The sequence below is a fragment of the Arvicanthis niloticus genome, chromosome 2 (assembly GCF_011762505.2).
Source record: "Arvicanthis niloticus isolate mArvNil1 chromosome 2, mArvNil1.pat.X, whole genome shotgun sequence".
Taxonomy (NCBI): Eukaryota; Metazoa; Chordata; class Mammalia; order Rodentia; family Muridae; genus Arvicanthis; species Arvicanthis niloticus.
The window spans coordinates 120233029-120248017 of record NC_047659.1 but is presented as its reverse complement, the minus strand read 5'-3'; the positions used below and the strand labels follow the sequence as shown (position 1 = coordinate 120248017).

The window sequence follows — 14989 nt, the reverse complement described above, 5'->3', positions numbered from 1 at the left end:
TGTTTCCCTCCCTCCCCACCCCAGGTGTGCTTAGAACTGTTTGTATGCAGGCCACTAGGGATGCCCTGTGGCCTGATGCAGTGGTATTTGGGAGTCTGAGCTGCTGAAATGTATGGTTGAAGGTTAACCACATAGAATGCTCAGGATTGCAGCCAGCTCAGTAAAGTCAAGAGAGACCTGAGGTTGATGGGAGTAAAGTAGCTCCCAGCCACACAGACACGTTTCTGAGTACAAACGAGCTGCCCCTCTGCAAACATGCAGAGTTAGTTCACTGTGCTTGGTCTCTGATGGCTTAGAACGGGATGCTGTGTCTGCTGCTGGGCAAAGTGTTACACTCGCTCTGTAACTGAGCCAAATGTACGAAGGTCTCTAATTAGCCTTCCTTGGCCATTTTAGGTGTTTGATTTGCTACATACATACCAGTGGACAGACTGCCTCTGAAATAAAGTGATTTTTGTTCCCCTGTGGGGTGGTCACAAGTCTTGTAGACTCAAAGGTTAAACTCCAGACTCTAGACTCTTTTTGGTAGTTGTTCTTCTGCTGCTAGGGATCAATTTTAGGACATTTGATTATCCCAGGCACGTGCCCTGTCACTGAGCTACACTGTAACCCTGAGCGTTTAAAGGAACTCGGTATCGCCAGGCATGGTGGTGCACACCTGTAATAGAAAACTGGAAGACAGCAAGTGTGAAGCCAACATGTATTACCTAGAAAGCCTGTCTCAACAAACATGCACAAACAACTCACCCCAAAACTGTACACAAAGACAATACAAGGGTGGATATGGCTATGCGGTAAAGTAGTGGGACCTGAATGTAATACCCAGTGCTGCAAAGAAAACCAGACAGAACCCTGAGGGGTTGTAGTTGTGAATGACAATGAATGATGTGGGTGGTATGTTTTTCTGATTCCAGGAAGCTTACAGATGGCCTGGACATCTGCAAGGAAACAGGACCTGGGAGTGTCAGGTGACCCGTGTATATATAGAGAGAATCTCTGCACAGGAGCAGACTGGCACCAGTGACCTTGGTCCTGATTTTTGAGAACCTATGGTCCTCATTGGTTCAGAATATCCTCCTGGCTGATGGTCTGGCAACACTTCCCTCTCTGTAATATAGGGTTGTCAGTGAAGTGAAAATGGCTTTGCGGGGTTAGCCCAAAGAGACTGAGCTGAATGAACATGTGCACTGAACTGCAATAATAACCAATGAGAGCCAGCAACAGTCATGATCAATGGTTGACCAGGAGTATTGTTCCAAACACCATGACAGAATTATTTTATAAAGACTGTGATTTGATTAGATAAGAATAATAAGGCTAATTATTATTATTTTCAACATTTTCTATGAAAAACTTGAACCAGTACACCACCTAAATTTTACAGTATTTGTTCTGTAGTGTGTGATATCTCCACGCCTTGTCTGTGCATCCTTACTATTTTCCGGTGCATTTCAAAGCAAGCTGTGGTAATATCATTACTGCATTTTTATCATCACCACCAAATATCTGACAAGAAGCAAATGAGGGGAGGAGGGGCTTCCTCTGCTCACAGTTTGAGGGTGTACGGTCTGTCATGTTGGTGAAAGAATAACTGCGGGCTGTTCTGTGGTGGCTGGAGGGTGAGACAGCTGGCCACCTAATGTAGTCATCAGGAGGCATAAAGAGTTCCAGAAGGATGCTGGGCCAGACTATTACCTCTAGGACCTGCTCCTGAGTGACCCACTTCCTCCAGCAAGGTTCTCCCTTCTAATGTTTCTAAACAGAACCAGTTGCTAGGAAACATCTGCTACTGTTGTTCAAACACACAAGTCTCTGGAGGATAGGTCACAGTCACACTTCAAACTTGTACAAGCTCTCTAACATGTGTGTGACCAGAGAATAGATTGTATGCACTTGTTTTCTTCTTCTTCTTCTTCTTCTTCTTCTTCTTCTTCTTCTTCTTCTTCTTCTTCTTCTTCTTCTTCTTCTTCTTCTTCTTCTTCTTCTTCTTCTTCTTCTTTCCTTCTCCTCCTCCTCCTCCTCCTCCTCTTCCTCCTCCTCCTCCTCCTCCTCCTCTTCCTCCTCTTCCTCCTCCTCCTTCTTCTCCTTCTTCTTCTTCTTTTTGAGACAGGGTTTCTCTGTGTAGCCCTGGCTGTCCTGGAACTCACTCTGTAGACCAGGCTGGCCTCGAACTCAGAAATCCACCTGCCTCTGCCTCCCCTCCCAAGTGCTGGGATTAAAGGCGTGCTCCACCACTGCCCGGCTACTTGTTTTCTATTTTGATATGAAATTTACCTGCAATGAACCCATTTACTGATTCCAATGTACTTGCTTGTATATTTTAAGATCCTATTTTCTTTCCTTTCATATTATCAGTTCTTCTGCCTAGCGCCCCAATTACTATTGATCGATGTTTTTCTGATACAGTTCTTAATCAAATCTTATAGATAAGGAGATGGACTCAGAAAGATGATGTTGTTCGTTTATGGGCAAATGCCTTGTGTGGGTGGGGAGCCACAGCTTAACCCTGCATCAGCAAGTTCAGTGCCATGAACCCACATCAAGTGCTAAGGGCCATGTCAGCAGGTGTTTCTGGGGCTTGATGGATCCTGGGACGAAGCCCATTGGAAGGAGACATGTCAGCATCTGGCCTGGAATTTACCTAGTCATGGATGGACACTACTGTGTTACCTTCCTCAGGTGCCAGTGCCTCTCACCACTGGGTCTACTATGCTCTCTCAACATGTGTATTTCTGAGTCATTTTTCTGAGTAATCTGGTTTTGTAAACTGACAACACCTTTACCCAGTAATTTGGGGGTCAGCCCTGAGTAACACCCCTATCCTGGGAACTCAAAAGAGTCACCACAGTGTGACCAGCATGGAGGCAAACACACACATGCCTTCTAAGTCATTCCCCACAGCATGGGTAGGGACAGATTTGCTTTATGCTTTGGCACTGTCCTTTGAGAATACAGGCCCTGAGTGACTTATCAGCTTTTGCCTGTGGGTAGACATACTTGTGCCCTTCAGGGCCATGTGTTCTGTACCCTGACCTGTATAATCCACTCCACATGGCCTTTTGTATATGGCCATAAACTCAGAGCCGAGTGTAATGAGACAAATGGAGCCAGTTCCCTGAGACACTCTGCCAGAGGCACTTGAGGTTGGAGTTCAGATTGGATGTCCTATGTCCACTCCAAGCAAGTAGGCTGTGTGACCATAGGGAAGCAGTAGGCTGAGGCCCCCTTACACTTGTGGACAGTGGTTGAGGGAAGCCACCAGCCATGGCATGGATAATCTGGTCCTTCTTGAAGGAGGTGGGCAGATGGCACCCAGGCAGTGCCCCTTCTCACCCCTGGGTACCTTTCACATGGTAATCCTGCATACCTCAGGTGGGCTTTGCAGGGAGTCCTAGTACATGTGGAGAAACTCCAGTGCATCTGTGGTAGGTTTGGGGACTCTGCTTGCCTGGCTGGTGGGCCCCTCCCTGCCATGCTTGAGGATTTCAGCCCAGATTTCTAGGCTGGGGAGGGCATAAGTCAGGGAATTGACTGAGGCCCTGCAGTCCACAAACATGACCTCAGGAGAGAGGCACCAGGTCTGAATTAATACAGTTCTTCTCTTAGGCTCACTGCAGAGGCCTGACTTTGAATCAGAGCCCAAATGACAGGCCTTAAGATCGGCTTTTCTTTTTCAGTGTATGAGATAACGGGTTTCATTATGCCATCTTCTTATATGCATGTTATTATGCTCTGCTCATGTTCATCGGCCCCCATCACCCTCTCCCGTACCCCTCTTTCATTTTATTGGTTTCCTTCCCTCTCCCTCTTTCATCTTATTGGTCCTTTTTCTTCTTCATTCTGTCAAATCTTTCCCTGATTTGTCACTTTGTCTGGCTCTCAATTAGATGTCACATTTAAACATGGCTGCTTTCTTCTACAAAGTAACTTTAGCTTCATTGTTTGGGATTAAAGGTGTGTACTAAGGGCATGTCTGTATTCCAGCCAGAGTAATTAAAGGTATGTTGTTCCAACTGGACCACACAGACCTAGAAGGTCTTTGGTGAAATTACTTGCCAGAGCAGCCATGCTGCCAGATTAAAATTCCTCTACAGCCACAGGGAAGTGAAGAATGGGGTCTAGACTGTGGTGGTGGGGTGGGGCTCCCCTTGTCCATTTGACAGGGATGACCTATACCATATACTAATGTCAGCACAGAGGTGGGGGAACTTTGAGCTGGCGCCACTTCCCTAGGAACCTAATTCTGTCCTGGACCCTGAGTGTCTTCCAATGTGACAAGAAGGGTCTGGTCTCTTTGGGTTGAGATGATAGGAGACAGGAAGTCACTCTTTGGACATCAGTTGGGGAGGATCTGGGATGGTTTGGGTCTCTGAGAGACAGAGGAAGACAGCCTTGGAGGGGTCTGAACAGGTAATCTTGAGTCAAGGTCTTCAGTGGGCCTGCTCCGTGGTCTCTCTTCTCCCCAGCGATGTGTGATCAAGCACACATCACCTCTGACTGGAGTTTCCTCATCTGCAAAGTGAAATCATTCTTCTTCCACACTGAGATGAGTGCTGAGTGTGCTATGTGCCATGGTCTACTTAGTGTGTGTGTGTGTGTGTGTGTGTGTGTGTGTGTGTGTGTGTGAGAGAGAGAGAGAGAGAGAGAGAGAGAGAAACAGAGACAGACAGAGACACACACACAGAGAGAGAGAGAGAGAGAGAGAGAGAGAGAGAGAGAGAGAGAGAGAGAGAGAGAGAGAATATGTATTTACACTATGTGTGCATGAGCTCATGAAAGTCACAAGAGGGCATTGGATCCCCTGGAACTGGAGGTGCAGTTAGTTGTGAGTTGCCAGGTGAGTTCTGGGAAGTGAACCTTGTTCCTCAGCAAGGGCAGTATGCAACCCAAACCTCTGAGCCATCTCTCCAGTCTTGGATACACGGATTTGAAACCTTTCAGTGAGCCCTTGGCTTCTTACATTGAAGCTGCAAGATGTTTTGAATTTCCTTACATATGAATGCTGCTGCATTTGTTTGTCATTCCTTTGGGCACACCAAGGGTCGCAGAAGTTTACACTTTAGCTGGAAAGATCTTTGGACTGCTAAGAAAGTTTATTTATGTCTCAAGAAATGTCTTTGAGGGAGCCTTTTTGAGGTTTCTCTCTGGGCAAACCTGGCCAAGGTTCAACTGGAAGAGCACACAGAACAAACACCTCCCTTGCAGCTGGGTCTCCACTTTGTGACCTCTTTTCTGCTATGCAAGAGCAGGTGGGGATAGACAGCTTTCAGGAGATGGAAAGGCTTCATTCAACTGAGGGAGAGAGAAGAGGGACTCATTTTTTAAGGGGAGGGGCATAACCTCTGCCCCTGCTTGAGAAGCCTGAAGTGGAGAGCTTCCTTGTTCCTGTTTTGTGTTTTTCTTCCTGCTTCAGCAGCCTCTAGACTATCGGTTAGGGGTTAGCCTGACTCGAAGCTTTGCTGTATGCAGCTGTGGTTTCCTGTGGCCCCATGGCAGGAGGGTCCCATTTAGGACAGCAGACTAGTGGATCAGACAGACCTCTTGCTACCTAGAAATGTGAAACTGGTCTCCTCCCCCACAACTCCCACTACATCCTATGCTCCTCCCCAGGGACATTTTCACTCCCTCATCCTTGCCCATTTCTTATGGGGGGGGGGGGGAGCTCAGCATGCCATGCCTTAAGATACAGCCTTGGGATGGTGAGGACAGCCTGTGAGGGTTCTGCCACCTAGCCCTCCTGAAAGTCCTTTATCTCTTTTGTGTCTAGTCTGCAGCCCTCCTCCTGTTGGTTGTACCCTGTGGTCTCTCCACCCCCGCTCTGTCTGAGCAGAAGCAGATGTGGATGACCTAAGGTCACTGTTCAAGGTTACAGCTAACCCCCAGAGAGCTTCTGGAGCTGGGAATTTCATACAGCTGGAGAAGTCATTATTAGGTTTGCACTCAGCTTGGCCTCTGCAGAGGTATAGAAAAAAATTTTCATCTGCTGTCCTGTTGCCTTTCACAGGGGCAGCTCTGCAGCCCAGAGACTCCCTGCCTGTGTGATGCTTAGTGTTGGTTGTCAACTTGACAGGACCCAGAATTGGATTTGTCTGTAAGGGAGTTTGTGGATTAGGTTAACAGAGTGGGAAGACCTGCCCCCCTCCAACTGTAGGAGACACATTCCATAGGCTGGGGGTCCAGACTGGGTATAAAGACAGTAGGAGCTGCATACCACATTTATGTCTCTGAAGCTTCAGCAGGGAGCTTCCTGACTGCAAATGCAATGTATCTATAGCTTCCTCTGCCTCCTGCCTCCTGTTTTCTGTGTTAGGATTGTAATCTCTTGAACTGTAAAACAACAAACTCTAGGAGCAGGGTTTGTGGCACCTGAGGGCTGGGGGACATTGTAAAGCCTGGAGAGAAGATCTGTCTGGGTCTTTGGCTGGTGAGGTGGATGATTCTAATGTTTTGCATGAGGTTGTTGGAACAGCGTTCGTTCCCCACCAACACAAATGGAAATGCTTTGTGCAAATTGCCAGGAAGCCTTGAGCCTGCAGAATGGGCACCAGGCCTGGTTAAGATTCCAGCATTTATGGGCTAGTACTAGCCTCTCAGCCAGGGTGAGCTACTTGACCAAAATGACAAGGCTACCCAAGGTAACTGTGTCAGTGTGCTCTCTGCCTTTGAACCCAAAGTGCAGTAGGCCCAACCTCTTAGATTCCATGGAACTCATGAGGGTGAAAGCAAGGGTGAGATGGCATGTGACCAGGAATAGGAGTTGTCAGAACTGGAAGAAGAGGCATACAGTTGCTCTTCCCCACCTCCCAGATATTAAATAGAAATGATGACATGACTGACAAGTTTTTTATGAAGGGAAAAAGCTTAATTTAAATTATTTTTAAAGACATTCTCAGGGAGGTAGGCGGACAAGGCTGCTTCGAGGGGCTGCTTGCGGCTGCAAAGCAAGTTTACTTAAGTGTCTGTGCATTGATTCCATACTTAGCTTTCAACACCTTGTTCTGGGGGTTTTAAATCAGTCATGCTATGAGACTGTTTTCCCAAGAAAGCTGCTTTTTGAACAGTTGCCAGCATGATAGGGTCATAGGAGCTGTCTCTCCTTCTCCTAGTAAAATGTTTCCCCAAGCTGCTCCAAGAAGTAAGGAAAACACCCAGCCTAGATTTGACTCCTAGAGTGTCATTCTGGTGACCATGTCTGCTGGAATAAATATTTCCCAGAGACCATTCTCTTAAGTGTCAAACTGCAGTGCTCTGTGGACTCACAGGAAAGCCTCAGAGGAGAATGACTCCCTGCTTGTGCCTAGCCTGGAACTTTCTGAGGGTACTCAGTTTCTCTGTTTTGCCACAAGGACTTGTGCAGAGTGATTGCTGGATCGTCACCAGGTAGCACGGAGCCCTGCAAATCCTTGCAAATCCGCAACTGGAAGTGTCCTGTGGGTTTGTTTTTTGTTTTTGTTTGTCAGGGTTGTTTTTTTGTTTTGTTTTGTTTTTTTTTTTAATCTTTTTTTTTTTTTTTTTTTTTTTTTAATCACTGGGAAAAGTGAATGTTTTTAGAAAGTTAATAGCTACATTCACTTTCACATCTCACTAGGAAAAGGACTCCCTGTGTGGTTTTGGAGCAGTAAACAAGTCTGCAGGCCAGGGGGAAGTGTTCTGCCAGGTCCAGCTGTTTTTGCTGGCTTCTAGGCTGGGATCCTACAGCTCACTGGGCTTCCAGCCTGCGGGACCCTCGTGAGTGCTTATTGGTTTAGCACTTGTCTCCTCTGGGATGTGTGAGCTGCACGTTGTGCCAGGAAGGAAGAGAACTTCTTTTCCATAAACAGGAGGTGAGCAAGAGGAAATCAGTCCATAACGAGAGCAGTCTTTTCCAGGTCTGACTGGATACTTCTGTCTTGCAGGAATACAGTTTTGGCTGACTGCCTGCTGGCTTTGGTCAGGGATGTAGGATGTGGCCTGGACATGGCTGGGGCAATCCCAAGGGCAGAAGGTGCTGAGTGTGGTGTTAGACTTCTCCCCTCATACCTCTTCTCCGTTCTGTTGATCCAAAGAAATCTAGCTTCCAAGGTGGTAGACTTTATTCCATTCTTTCCCTAACTTCTCCATTTTCAAAAAGACTTATTTTTAAATGACGAGCATTGTGTGTGTGTCTCTGTGCATGTATGGACATGTGAGTCGGGGTGCCCAGAGATTCTAGAGGCTTTGCATCCCTTGTGGAACTGAAGTCACGAGTGTGAAGGCCTTGTGTGGGTCCTGGGACCTGGACTTGAGTTCTGTGTGGGACCAGTATGCTCTCTTAACTGCTGAGCCATCTCTTTAGTTCCTAACTTCCCTTTTGAACAAGTCAGCCTTTGGTTCCCTTCCTTCCTATCTTCTGCACTGGGGAATAGAACTCAATGATCACACATATAAGCATAGCCTCTCTCCGCTCAGCCTAGTCCTCTTTAAAACAAAAAAGACATTTAAAAGCAAACTAGCTCAAGGGGAATGGTGATGACATTAATATGCTGATGGGGGAAATCATAATTTGGGGGACACTTTATATTAGGAAGAAAGGACATTATTGTGGCTCCAGGGTTCATGAGGGGAGCTGGGTAAGCGCCAGGCTCTTAGAGTGCATGCTTGGGTTCATATCCTGCCCCGATTTATTTGGTTGAATAGCTCTGAGAACAAAAACAGCTTAACTTTCATGTGACTCAGTTTCCTTGTATGGAGAAAGAGAGTTCAGAGCCCACAGATTGTTTGGCAGTTGAAGTTTAAGTCTTGACTGTTGTTCCTTACACCCCCCCCCCGACCCCTGCCACCCCGAGAGACCCATCTGTCGACAGTACTGTGTGCAACCTATGGTACAAAACAAAAAGGGAGTAGACCCTTCAAGAAGTAAAGTTTACTGGGAGGTCATTAGGTCATTGTGGGTGTAATCTTGAAGGGGATGGATTTTAGTGTGCCCCTTCCCATTCCTCTCTCCCTGTCACTCTGACGTGGACGACTTTATCACATACTCTCACCATGATCTCCTGGAGCCTCCACTACAGGTCCAGAGCAATAGAAATAACCATGAAATAATAAATAAGTATGAAACCATGAACCCAAAACAAACCTTTTCTTTTACTAAGGTGATTATCTCAGGTATTTTGTTTTGGTGACAAAAAGCTATTCCAAAAGTTCTTCTATCTGAAGGCTTTGGGATAGTCTTGGGTACAGGTCACACTACAGTTGTTAGTTATTGCTGTTATAATGTGGAATGAAATGAAAATTTGAGAGAGGGAACCAGCCATTTTAGGCTGAGGTGTTACAAGGTGATGAGCCTGTTGGTAGCCATGTGGCCTACAGTGGGAGGCAGGTGTGGCTGGAGAAGGAGGGTGGCACATGGCAGGTGGGTGGCATGGTTGTACAAATGGCATAGGGTGGGCCTGCCTTCTCCTAGGCCTCTCTCAACCTCAGACCCCAGTGAATGTCTGGACCCCAAAGGGCAGCAGCTGCCTTGTGGTTGATCATGCACCCTTCTTAGATCTGCTCCTGCTGTTGTACTGGCTAGTGAACACAGAGCAGGTGGATTGCTCAGGGCCTTCACAAACCCTTAGGTCACATTTGCCTAGAGCCAAGGATTAGATCCTGTAACGTACATAGAACAAACTGGCATTTTATGTTCTCCCTCTAGAGAAAGAGACACATGAGCGCCTGCTTCTGCTGAGGAGTCATCAGAGGATTAAGGGTGTGAGCCAGTGGTAGGGTGCTTGCCTAACATGTGTAAGGCACTGGCTTCTAGCCACAGAACAGTGTAAAAATTTATCTCTAAAACAGTCTGTTTTAATAAATAAAGTTAACTGTGTGTGCAGGTCAGTGATAGAGCGATTGCCTTATGTGTGTGAAGTCTCCAGGGTGCAAGAACCAGTGTAGAAAAGGGGGCAGCTAAGGAAATGTCTGTATTCCCTCTTTTCCCACCCTAGTCCATTTTCTGTAATGATGCCATCTGTGGGACGCCTTTAAAGATGCTTGGAACATCAATCATAGCTGGGGCCTGCAGTCCCCCTAGTGGTGGACTCTTTTATAAGGTTATTTAGTCCAAAGTGTGGGGACCCTATTAGGATCTTGTTACATTAGCTTTTCTTGGGTAGGTATGTCTTCTCATGGCAGATGGAGCAAAGCAACAGCTCTACTCCAGGCTAGTGTGGTGAGATAGTAAGTTTCTCAGAGTTACTTACAGAGGCATGGGAGAGGGGTTTGTTACGGGAGCAGAGGGGATCCGCCCCAAACTGTTGCATCACTGAAAGTGCCACTTCAGCATGCATGACTACTTTTCAAACTCTACACATCCTAGTGCTCCCAAGATCTGCAGCTAGGGCAGAGCTGCATACATCAGGGAAAAAGGGGTGGTGTAAGAGGGAGGGGCTAGAGTCTCTGGTGAAGGTCCAGCATCACCCCCTTCTATGAGAGAACAGCAAGGCCAGGTCTTGAGCGTGTCCTGCAGCTATTCACAGCTGTTTCAGTTAGCAGGGTAATGGCTGCTATACCCAGAGGACATTGTTCCACGACATATCCTCATCTTTGCTCAGACACTACTGGGTATCCAGGGAGACGTCCCTCTAAGGGATAAAGGTTGAGGTCAGTACCTTTACCACAGGGCAATACACCTGTGGTAAATACAATAAGGAAAGCATATCTGTTTTCTGAACTTTAACTGGCAAATAGCAGCTTTGGGAGTTTTCCATTTTGATATGTGACTCTCATTATTTTTTCTTTTTCCTTTCTTTTTTCTCTGCTCTTCCTCTTCCTTCTCTTCCTCTTCCTCTTCTTTCTCCTCCTCCTCCTCCTCCTCCCCGATCTCCTTCTTGGTTTTTCAAGAATGGATTTCTCTGTATAACAGCCCTGCCTGTCCTGGAGTAGACCAGGCTTGCCTTCAACTCACAAAGATCCACCTGCCTCTGCCTCCTAAGTTCTGAGATTAAAGGCATTAGCCATCATGCCCCGATGACTCAATATTTTCACCAAAGCTCTTTGCTAAAGGTCATGGTCATAACATGACATGATGGCGTACTTAGTTTATGAACCTGCCCAGCCCATTTCTGTGGCTTCCGTTCTTTGAGGGTTATAAACAGCAGAGTGAGTGCATTTCATCACCAAAGAATCAGGCTTCATGGCTCAGTAACTGTTCCTCTGGGCTGTTTCTTCAAGACAGGGTGCAGGACCTGCTGTGCCTTGCTGGGAGAGGAAAATTGGTCTTGACACATTTCCTGCCTTACTAAAACTCTTTCTTCTCTCGAGTGCACCAAAGGGAATACTAAATGCTAGGGATTGTAGCAGAGTCCTTCTGTGATTGCTTAGGACATGGAGTTGGCCCTCCAAGGCTTGGAGGGTAGAGGATTGTGTCAGAGAGCTGCAGGGAGCAGAGCTCAGTTGCCCTGGGCCTGTGCGGCTCTCATTTTATGTTCACCTGCTCTGCTCATTTATTTGATAAATATCTGCTGAGTATCTTTTATGACCCAGGCTTGTTATAGATGACGAGCTTAAGGCAATGAATAAGACTGAAAGCTGTGTGTAAGCAAACGTGGGGCTCTAGTGGGACACATACTAACGAGGCTGAGATTCTCAGCTACTGTTTATTCCACGAACACGGAGAGCCAAAGTCAGTGTGGGAAATGGACCGATCATTCACTCTCAGTTTGTTGTTTCCTAAACACAACACACCAATCAGTATCTTCCTCCCTTGGGCTAGTATCCAGGAATGACTAGGAGGGAAAGAAGCTTTTGATACAGTCATAAACAACAACAACCACCACCACCACCACCACCAAAAAATCAGCTAGCCATGGCTACCCACACCTGTAATTCTAACACATGTGAGGTGAGAGAGGAGGTGGTGAGTTCCAGTCTAGCCTAGGCTTTTTGGAGAGTTTCAGATTAGCCTGGGCTATAGGGGTCCTATCTCAAAGCAACAAAAAACCACCACCACTACCAACTTTGACTGGAAAAAAAAAAAAGAATTAATAAATAACAGCTTCTTCCTCTCCTCCCTCTGAACTCTCTTTCCAACTGTTTCTTTTTTGGAACTCATCTGAGAGTCTCAGGCTGTGAGTGAGGGGGTACACTTATACTGTGTGACTTTAGGCAAGTGTCAGGTTGATTACAGAACTTGTAGTAGGATTGTGGCTGCTATAGAAAGGTTTTGCTAACAAACAGGCCACAGTCCTTTCTCTAGACTGCTGCCCCAGGGCTGCAGGGTAAGGGCTGGGTGTCAACACCACTGGTCAGCAGGCATGGCGCTCCACCTCTCTCAGCACTGCCCAGGGCGGAAGCTCTAGGGATGTGAAAACCGAGCTGAAGGGAGAGCCTATTTACTCATGCACTACTGATCACAGCGGGCTGTGGGCGGTTTCCTCAGAAGAGAGGGGTGTTTCTGGGCCCTAGAGTCTGTGGCTTGGGTCTGGGAAGTGTTCTTTCATTGTTAACTCAGGGAAAGGGTAGACCAGCACCACAGAATGCCACCATTGTCCTCTTTACAGCTTCAGGGAGAAAAGATGGAAGGGGCACTGGACTGAGCTGGGCAAGAGTGGCCAGCAGCTGGGCCAATCACAGCGTGGATGGGCATGCGGCTCATTTGCATTCCTTTGCCGGATGGCTTCAGAAGAAACAAAGGGCTCCTTGAACGCTTCCTAAGACTGGGGTTGTACTTTCATTCCGGTCTGGTTTCCCAGAGGCCTCTTGTTGAACTTAGACTTTTTTGAAGCCCTGTGGATAAGCAAGTATGCTTTTCAGGGGCTTCGAGGGGCTTAAAGTACGGTTTCTCCCTGGGCCTGGCTCTGCCCCGTTTAGAGCGCTCTTAGTGCAACTCAGAGGTCAGGAATGTGGCCAGTGGTGGTCTCCCTCAACCCCAAAAAAGGGGCCTTTCTGAGTTAGTTCTTTTTATTGTAAATAGGTAATTAATATAAAAAATGTAGAGAAAAGAGGGAAAATGATTGAGTATCCCTTTGCAATGTTCAAGTTTAATGAGATAAGGCATTCAAACAACCTTGATGGGAACCATAAACTTACTTCTGTTGTGTCTCTGCTTTTCTTCTCTTTTGCCTCCATAATGTGGCAGTTTTCCTGTCCTGTGCTCCTGGTTTCCTTGGAGTTCAGTGTCATTGGCTATGATTAATAAAAAGCTGTGAAAGGATCCTGAGTTAACTCTGGGCCAACCCAGCTTGTCATCATTTGATTGGCTGGCTAAATGTTGTGACCTGGTGAAGGACCCATACCATGTAGATGTAGGGGTGTGTGTGTGTGTACTACTTCTTCTTCTTCTTCTTCTTCTTCTTCTTCTTCTTCTTCTTCTTCTTTTTTTTTTTTTTTTTTTTCGAGACAGGATTTCTCTGTGTAGTCTTGGCTATCCTGGAACTCACTCTGTAGACCAGGCTGGCCTCGAACTCAGAAATCTGCCTGCCTCTGCCTCCCAAGTGCTGGGATTAAAGGCATACGCCACCACCGCCCGGCGTGTGTGTACATTTTCATGTGACCAATCTGTCATCTGTGCCCTAACAGTACCTAACACAGACCTCTTCCTGTCAACTCTTCCCAGGGGGTTACAGACAGGGTAGTCATTTTTCTGTTGTGTTCTCTTCCCAGTCACTATGGCCCTTGTCCCACTGAAGTCTAAGTTCCTAACTAGAAGGAGAGTTTCTTGGTGCTCTTGACTTCTGTTGATATAGAAAGTTGAGAGCTTTCTTTTCTCCTGCCAGAAGACTTTCTTTAAAAAACTGCCTTGTTTGTTTATTTGTTTGTTTGTTTGTTTTTGGAAGCCAGCATTTTCAGAAGTCTTAGGAACGTGACCTCTCAGAAACTGAAATGGCTATAAACAGCCTTAACAACATGGCCCATGATGTACTTATATTGAAAACATTTCTGTCTTGCCAAGCTGTAAATTCTTTCCTCCTGCACTGGGGTGGGAGACAGTGTCTGCAGCCAGTGACTTGTCTCATGCTCCATTGTGCTGTCTCTAATAGCCTTCTCTTTTTTATGCTTTAGGGAGCTTCTGGAGACCACATGCCGCCTGGCCAACACGCTGAAGAGACATGGAGTGCACCGAGGGGACCGTGTGGCCATCTACATGCCTGTGTCCCCACTGGCTGTGGCAGCAATGCTGGCCTGTGCCAGGATTGGAGCTATCCACACAGTGGTATTTGCTGGCTTTAGTGCAGAGTCCTTGGCTGGGAGGATCAATGATGGTGAGCATGGGTGGGCATGGGAGGGGCTCAGGAGTCCCCAGACCTTGGCTCTCAGCAGAGACTAATAGCACTACCCATTAGCAAGAAGTTGCACCGACAAATGACAGGTGCCACCAGGGCAGTCCCGTAGTGAATGAACAGGCTTAGATATGAATATGCATCTGTGTGAGACCTTGAAGGCCTGGCAGGACCACACTGCAGGTCAAAGGGCAGAGCAATGTAGGAGCCTTGAAAGGTACTGAGATTCAACAGCATTGGCAAGGAACAACACTGAGAGGTGGAGAATACCTGTCTTCAGAAGCCTGGAGGAGTTGAGGGTCATGCGGTTCATTGGTAAGCTGTTCAGACCTACGGGGTATAGTGGTACACTCCTTTTGTCCCAGCATTCAGGAGGCAAAGGCAGGTGGGTCCATGTGCGTATGAGGCTAGTATGGTCTATATAGAGAGTTCCAAGACAGCCAGGGATACATAGAGATACCCTGGTTTAAAAAACAGACTTTCGGACTACAGGTGGGTCTGAATCCCTAGGAAGAAAAGCAGCAGTGCGTTTTTAGTGTTGTCAGAGAGTTGAGTGGGTGGATATGTGGATGGATGGATGGATGGATGAGTGGATGGATGAATGGATGGGTGGATGGGTGGATGGATGAATGGATGGGTAGATGGGTGGATGGGTGGATGGGTGGATGGGTGGATGGGTGGATGGGTGGATGGGTGGATGGGTGGATGGGTGGGTGGATGGGTGGATGGGTGGATGGCTGGGTGGCTGGCTGGGTGGCTGGCTGGGTGGCTGG

General features: G+C 47.1%; 1 protein-coding gene across 1 annotated transcript in view; it reads left to right on the top strand.

Moving 5' to 3' along the window:
• Acss1 (acyl-CoA synthetase short chain family member 1) overlaps positions 1-14989 on the top strand; it is a 45982-nt gene that overhangs the window by 11450 nt on the left and 19543 nt on the right. The window contains exon 3 of the mRNA XM_034495084.2: positions 13999-14198. Within this exon, the coding sequence (XP_034350975.1) occupies positions 13999-14198 (200 nt within the window). The remainder of the gene's footprint in view (positions 1-13998; positions 14199-14989) is intronic.